Source organism: Gavialis gangeticus, unplaced genomic scaffold, assembly GCF_001723915.1.
Source record: "Gavialis gangeticus isolate Ggan-Ray unplaced genomic scaffold, GavGan_comp1, whole genome shotgun sequence".
Lineage (NCBI taxonomy): Eukaryota > Metazoa > Chordata > Crocodylia > Gavialidae > Gavialis > Gavialis gangeticus.
This window is the reverse complement of record NW_017728993.1, coordinates 40,508,180-40,515,294: the sequence shown is the minus strand read 5'-3', so window position 1 is coordinate 40,515,294 and position 7,115 is coordinate 40,508,180. Positions and strand designations below refer to the sequence as shown.

Here is a 7,115-nt window from a genome sequence, read left to right as displayed (position 1 = left end):
GCACTTATACTTGGTGCTATGTGGAGGTTACCATTACCAGAAAAGTGGCTGGTGAAAACAAGATTGAAAATCAGCTGCAAACAATATATTAAAACAATTCTGAAAAACACTTAAACGTAAAATTTTAAATTCAAAACAGGGACACAGTTGTTTCAAAAAAAAAAAAAAAAAAGTCTCTGTAGAAACATGTCACTTAAAAAAACCTAGTAAAAAAATGACTGTCCTTAACTAGCTAGCAACAAGTAGATTTTGTACAGATAAAACACAAGGGAGGGAAATATCAGAATTATGCATTGACAAATTGGGGGTATTATAAGCAGTTAAGACCACTTTGAAGAGTCTGAACAATGTGCAGTTTAGCCATCTAAATAGCACACAGGCATTCAGCACTTATGAAGTTTATTGTACAAACAACATCGAATATTATCACTTAAGCTGTAGCCAGGTTGCAGCCATTTCCAGAGTCAAAGATTTCACTCAAGATTTTCTTCAAAAGTTGCCATTATAACACTCTGCATATTCATATCAATGGTACCAGTCATCTGCAGGAAACAATTAACAGTCTTACTTATGGTGATGAGTTTTGAAGAGCTAATATTATGTCACCCAGGATCTTTTCTAAAATGACAAATTATATTTTGTTTGTTTGTAGTAGCATCCACAGTTGTAATATTATCTGTTGTCCAGGTCGCATTAGAAAGAGTAACCAGTCCATAGTTTCATAGTTTGTAGGGTCGGAAAGAACCTGAGCAGATTGAGTCTGACCCCGTCTGTTCCACTGTTGCTTCACATAGACTTTAATACATGTTTCTAACAGGATTCCCATTTTAAAAGAGGCAGCCAGCTTTAGTCTGTGCTACTCCAGTCTAGTAATTATGACATTGGAAGCACTGGAATTATATCATGAAGCAAGCAGAAGTATTAGATAGCTGAGAGTGAGAGGAGCCCTTTGATTAGAAAAAAAGGGTATACAGCATTGATCAGATAGAAAGAAAAGTAGCCTTTGGGAATTTTGTTTTTTTAAAGGGGCTTTATTTTGGTATTGCAAAAAATCTGGTCACAAGGTAAGTATGTATGAAAGAACAACTTAAGCCTTTTGCCTTAAGCTTTTTAAGAGATCAAAAACTATTGGGAACTAAATCTTTTGAGCTGATGAGCATAAGGAAACAAATTGGTACATATAATTATACAAAAACCAAAAGATGCTTTTATAGCGTTTTTCTTTTGCGTCATGTTTGTTATTACATCTGTAGATTTTTTTAAGAAAACAGATTAGTCATATGCTTTGACAGAAGTATCGATGACCTACTGAGGTCCCTTCCGATCCCAACACCTATGAATGTATCAAACAGAAGAACAGTTGAGGAGCCTATAGCAGGCATAAGGGCATATCTACATGTTAAAAGCTATTTTAAATTAAAGCTAGGGTGTAAGTTTAAAGTGGTTTAATAACTTCTGGGAAGCCATCAGGATATTCATATTCCATAAGAGATGCCTTTTTCCAATTTTGTTTTATCTATGTTGGAAGCTAATGTGGAATAACAATTTCAGTTAATAGTTACTGCAGAAACAAAGTCCCAAGTTATGATAGATCCTTTAAAGGGCTGATCCAAAGTTCATCATAATCTGTGGGAGTCTTTCCATTCAAGTCAACAGGCTTTGCATACAACTAGAAAACTGGTAAACTTGGCTTGTGTCTATACTTGTGACCTCCTGTCCTCAGAAACAATATATTCAAGCAGTCTGTGCTTCTCTAGGCAGGCCTCCTCCTAAACTGTGATGCCACTGCATTTGGATGGGTGGACAAAAATTGACAAAACCAGGGGGCAAAATGGATAGACCAGTTTACTTAACTCACCCCCTTCAGTGCCACAGAGATGGCCACAGTGCTTCTGGTAAAGATAGCAGTGTGCCCAAAGCAGTGCAGAGTACTTGAGGAGGTTGCTCTTGGGAACTCTCATGTTTGCAGTATAGACACAGTCAGGGTGTCACTGGAGAGGGCTGAGGTGCAAAATGTAAGTGCCATGAAGTTCAGTTAGGATTCTGGGGAATCCACACCACGTTCAAGTTAGTTAAGGCATTTTTTCAGTGACTGGAAGAGAAAATACCTATATATTTTCCTTTCTATCTAGGTGAACTTCTACAATCTCTGCTCTCTCCTATGCCTGAAGGGTGTATGCCTAAAAGCATGCAGATAAATAAAATAATTTGTTTGCAAATATCTAGTTGGTCTAATAAGAGATATTCCCTCTTCCATTAGTTTCGATTCCATATACCCCTAGCACATACTTCAAGGCAGCATCTTATCACAATACAGCTGTCATTTAAGTGTCCTTTTCTGACCAGTCCAAAAGTAGCTGAAAGCCACCTTTGATTAACTCCTTTTCAGACCCTTTCCAACTGCATTTTGTACTGTGCCTCCTGGAGAGGGAGCATAGAGCCAAAACAGACATTTTATTTATTACCCAGAGACTCAACAGAACTTGAGTCAGCATGATCATTGTTTTCAATGATTAACACTAGCTGAGGACACTGGCAGTAACTTACTGCTTCCTTTCTCCTGCGTTCTTGCTCCATTTTTCTAGCCAAGTCACGGTCTTTGACAAGACCTTGTTGCAAATTTTGTTGTGCCCTCAGTGATTGTTGTTGTTCTTTTATTGGGTCCTCTTTCTGGGGCTCCTGGGCTTTTATTGCCACCGGTTCCAATTCCATTCTTTCTTGGTTCCTTATAAAAAAGTAGAGCAAATTATTCTTCTTTTTCCAGTATCCTCTACAGTTTTTGCATGTCAGTGTCAGCCAAAAAGTGTCAGTTAGTTTAAGCAACACAGCACACTTTATATGTGGTCCAACATCATTTAAATGTGGATTCACAATCCTTTTCCTCTCACAGATGTTATGCTGGTGAACAATCAAGTAGCAATGCTACAATAACTACTGATGTTCTCCTACATTAATGCCACAGGAATATTGATTTTTTTTCTTTAAAAGAAAGCCGTATGTAAGCCATATACTTATGCACAACACCTTTTCTCCCCCCAAAAACTAACTGCTAGAGATTGGAATGCATGTTATATGCAAGGAAATATGGTAAAAGCAGTTTCTGTTGCTTGAACTTTGGTTGGGCAAAAGCTAAAGCAGAGCCTGTTCTGCTCCCTGTGGATTGCATGCAATGTGCAGGCTCTGCTTTCCCTAGCTGGTACTACTCTGTCACTCATCTACAAGTAAAGACCCGCCCCCCCGCCATGTTCATTCTGCCTTTCAAAAAACAAGGCACGTATCTTATTCCAAGGCATACCGTATGCAAGAAAATATGGTATATAAACTGAGATTTTCCTGAGTCATGTTTGACATTTGCCTTACTAGGGAGCCTTGGAATCTTGGCTTCTGCCTTCTTCCTGAAAGCTTCCATACTAAGGGAGGCCTTGCTAGCCAAGATCAGGTAATTTTTTCAAAGAATAGATTCCATAGGTGTGTCTTGCATTATGAGATGTGGGAAAAACATGGAGAGAAACCAAGAGCAGCCTCATCCTACTCAGTCTATAGATTGTCTAAGGACTTGCAGAGAGGCTTTAAGAGGGCATGAAAGAGAAGGAAAAAAAAGGGATTGTTAACTCAAGAACTAAGGAGCTGTTCATTCTAGACAGAATCAGAGTTGACAGTGCCCTAATTGCGTGGACAGTACAGGTACAATGCACTGGCAGGGAGATGCAAGGCTTATGCTTACACATTAAAAAGAGTTGTATGGCATTTCCTTCCTTATAGAGAAAATTGGCTGAAGTATCTTGAAGTCAATAATTCTTGAAGTCAATATAAATTCTTCCAGCGTAGGAAGGGGCTTTAATGACGACACCAGCACCACTGTCTTTTCAAGAACATTAGTTCATAGGTGTAGGGTCGAAAGGGACCTGAGCAGATAATCAAGTCCGACCCCCTGCCATGGGCAGGAATGAATACTGGGCTCATATGACTACTGGTAAGTTTAAGCTCATGTGACCCCAGCTAGGTAATTATCAAGCCTCCTTTTAAAGATCCCCAAGGTAAGAGCCAGCATCACTTCCCTTGGAAGCTGAATCGGCTGAATCCAAATCTGAAGATTCAATGCAGATTCAGAAAAAAAAGTCAGCAATTCGGCCATTGACACAGCTTTAAATGTTCCCTCTACACACCTCAAGGTACCAGGCACAACTTCTGAACGGCGAGATGATGGGGCCCATGGGCACCCGACATGAGCAGCTTGATAGTGTTTGCATTTGCTTACAAGCAGACCACCTCAGGGATTCAACTTAGTCCTTACAGTATTTATTTTCTGTATTAAAACAGGGGTGCTGTTTAGTGTAATTTTGATCAGTGAGGCCTTCAACTGTTTCATGTAATTTTCATGCGAGGCAGGGAGGGAGATTCCCAGAATAGAGAAGCATTCATGCATGTCCACAAGTGACATCGCCTTGATGCAGTTTGGCACTAACTGAAGCTGCTTGGACTCTATACTCTCTGATCTCAAATAGGTATCAAACCACTACAAAAGGTGGAAGAAAGCCATTCCCAGTTGGACCTCCCCCAGGAGAAAATAAGTGAATTATTTTAAAATACCAAGAAGCAGACAACAGCTAAAGACAAGATTCAAAAGACACGATTCAGGCACCAGATGATAAATGTAGTTTTCCAAAAGGCCAAATAACCAAGTCAAGAGTAAGCCAATTTCTTTACTTGATTTCTGAAGGAGAAACTTTTTTGAAGGCATGCAAGTAGACATGTACGTTGTGCTTCTGATACTGCTGCACCACTCTTAAATTGGCATCTCTCAAAATAAAACTAATCGCTGTCATCAAGGAGTCTTGGATCCTAAGATACACAAACCTCTTGCAAGCTTAGTGTGCACAAAGAACTCTTAAAGCTGGGAGGAGATCAAGTCCCATTTAGTAAAAGCTGCAGAAAATGGGATCTGTTATTAAGGCTCCTGACAGACATTCTAATATGCAATTAACCTGTTAATATCTTAATTAGTAACCCAACCACATGGTCAGGTAATTAACATTGTGACAAAATGAGAAACCATTTTACAGAAACATCCCACAAAACATGTAATGTTTTATGGCTGTTTTCCTTCGTGCCTTAAGTTCAATTCATGGCAGGCTCCTGCTGTGCATGATGTCAGCTGCATAGTGGGGGTTGGTCAACAGCCTTGTTTTAGAATCGTAGCAAATTAGGGTTGGAAGGGACTTCAGGAGGTCATGTAGTCCAACCGCCAGCTCAAAAGCAGAACCATTCCCAGCTAGATCATCCTAGCCAAAGCTCTCTCTTAAAAACCTCCAAGGATGGAGTATCCACTACCTCTCTGGGTAGCTTGTTCCACTGCTTTACTACTCTCCTTGTGAGAGGTTTTTTCCCCCCGATGTCCAAGCTAAGCTTCCCTTGGTGCAACTTTCAGGGTGCTGAGTCAAGGGGAACTCATCAGCTGGGCCAGAGTGCAGGTTGTCAGGAGCCAGGGGACTCCCTGCAGCGTAGTAGGTTGATTGCTTTACCCTGCAGCTCTGAGTGAGAACCAGCTAGGGTGTGGCACTGCTCCCCCTGCTTGACACTAGCAGCCGAGTTATCCAAGTAGCTCAGCAAAGCCCTCTTGGATACGTCTTACTCTAGTATATGAGGAGCTGGCAGGGAGCAGCTAGGGCTACTCCTCTTCTCTCCATATAAGATGGGTGGAAGCAACTGCCTCCAGTACCTTCTCTAGAACAAGGTGACCCCAGGCTCCAGAAGGCATGGAAGCTTATCCCCTGTGACTCAGCTCCTCCTGAAGGCCAAGAGAAGTGAAGTCACAGCATACAGAAGTTTATTCTCAAGAGAAACCCTCCTTGGAGCAACTTCTGACTGGTTGGAACTGTTTTTTCCTCCTAGAACTGCCATTTTTTGCTCCAGGAGGAACATTAGGAACATCTGTTTTTTCTACCAGGAGAACAGCAGTTCTTCTTGTAGAAACAGGTCATACAGATATTCTACAAGTGGGGATAGTGAAAGCAGTTTTGAAGAAGCCCTCTCAAGTACTGAAGGTTGTCTAGATAGGGTAAAGAGATCAACACAGGCTAACGCACCATTTTTCATGGCAGAGCAAAGGCAGTGCTAAGGGTCCTCTTGCTGCTACAGAGGTTAGGATACTAATTAGACTGTGAACACTGTGCAAGCCAGCAGAAATCAAATATGACCCTAAGCAGCAGAGGGGGTGGTGGCAGCGGCAGCAGCGGCAGTGGCAGCAGCAAAGGGCTCCTTAGCCAGCCCACAGGAGTTGAACATACATTTCTGAGCACAAGACTGCTTGCTATGCATTTCTACTCTGTTCAGGAAGCTAGAATGGTACATTTTTTACATTAAAAATTACCACTATGAGCTATCACCAATTTTATATAGTAAGCTGAAACACCCAAAATTTTGGCTAAAAATGCAAGTCTTTTAGAGTTGAAGGAAATCAATGCACACAAAAGTTCTTTATTCCAGGTCCAACATTTAAAAAAAAGTGTCCTGCACCTTCTGGCTAATTAAGAGATCTGAATTATGCACCCTTTTTTCCAGCCAAAATTGCTGTTGTAGTGCACAGGTACAGTAGCATACTCCAAATAGAGAGGTGATTATCAAAATGGATGAGAATACAGGAGATTAGAAGTTTGTACATCTGTATCTTGCTTCTTTTTAGGTTTTTACAGAATTGGATACTCAAAATATTAGTAAGCCATCTTAAGAGAAAAATACTGATATAGCAAGTGTTGCATAGTTACTGTAGCAGTCTTCCATAGCGTTTTTGCACTGACAGTTTCAATTCTTAGCCATTGTAATGGAACACTGGCAATTTCTAGAAAAAAAATTAAGTTACTCTAGATATTAAAGACTACTAATGTCCATATTTCAATTATTGAAGGAGATACTATCAGCTTATAAAACAAAGAGCACTGCACATAATGTAGGCCTATCCATTAAAGCAGATTTTAGACAGTCATGTTGTATTGTTGTCAGTTAAGCAGATTCTTTTCAGCTTATGAGTAAGTGTAAGTGTGTGTTCCTCCCATATGAAGGCAAGAGAAAGTACTTAATGAATTCCACAGAGCCATCCAACCATAGTTTCATAGTTT

At 40.4% G+C, this 7,115-nt stretch overlaps 1 protein-coding gene across 1 annotated transcript in view; it reads right to left on the bottom strand.

Annotated features, from left to right (window-relative positions):
- Window positions 1-367: 367 nt before the first annotated feature.
- Window positions 368-7,115, bottom strand: part of BRDT (bromodomain testis associated) — a 61,104-nt gene continuing 54,356 nt past the window's right edge. The window contains exons 15-16 of the mRNA XM_019501601.1: window positions 2,548-2,725; window positions 368-542 (exon numbers count right to left, since the gene is read on the bottom strand). Coding sequence (XP_019357146.1) covers window positions 474-542; window positions 2,548-2,725 — 247 coding nt within the window. The 3' untranslated portion in view covers window positions 368-473. The remainder of the gene's footprint in view (window positions 543-2,547; window positions 2,726-7,115) is intronic.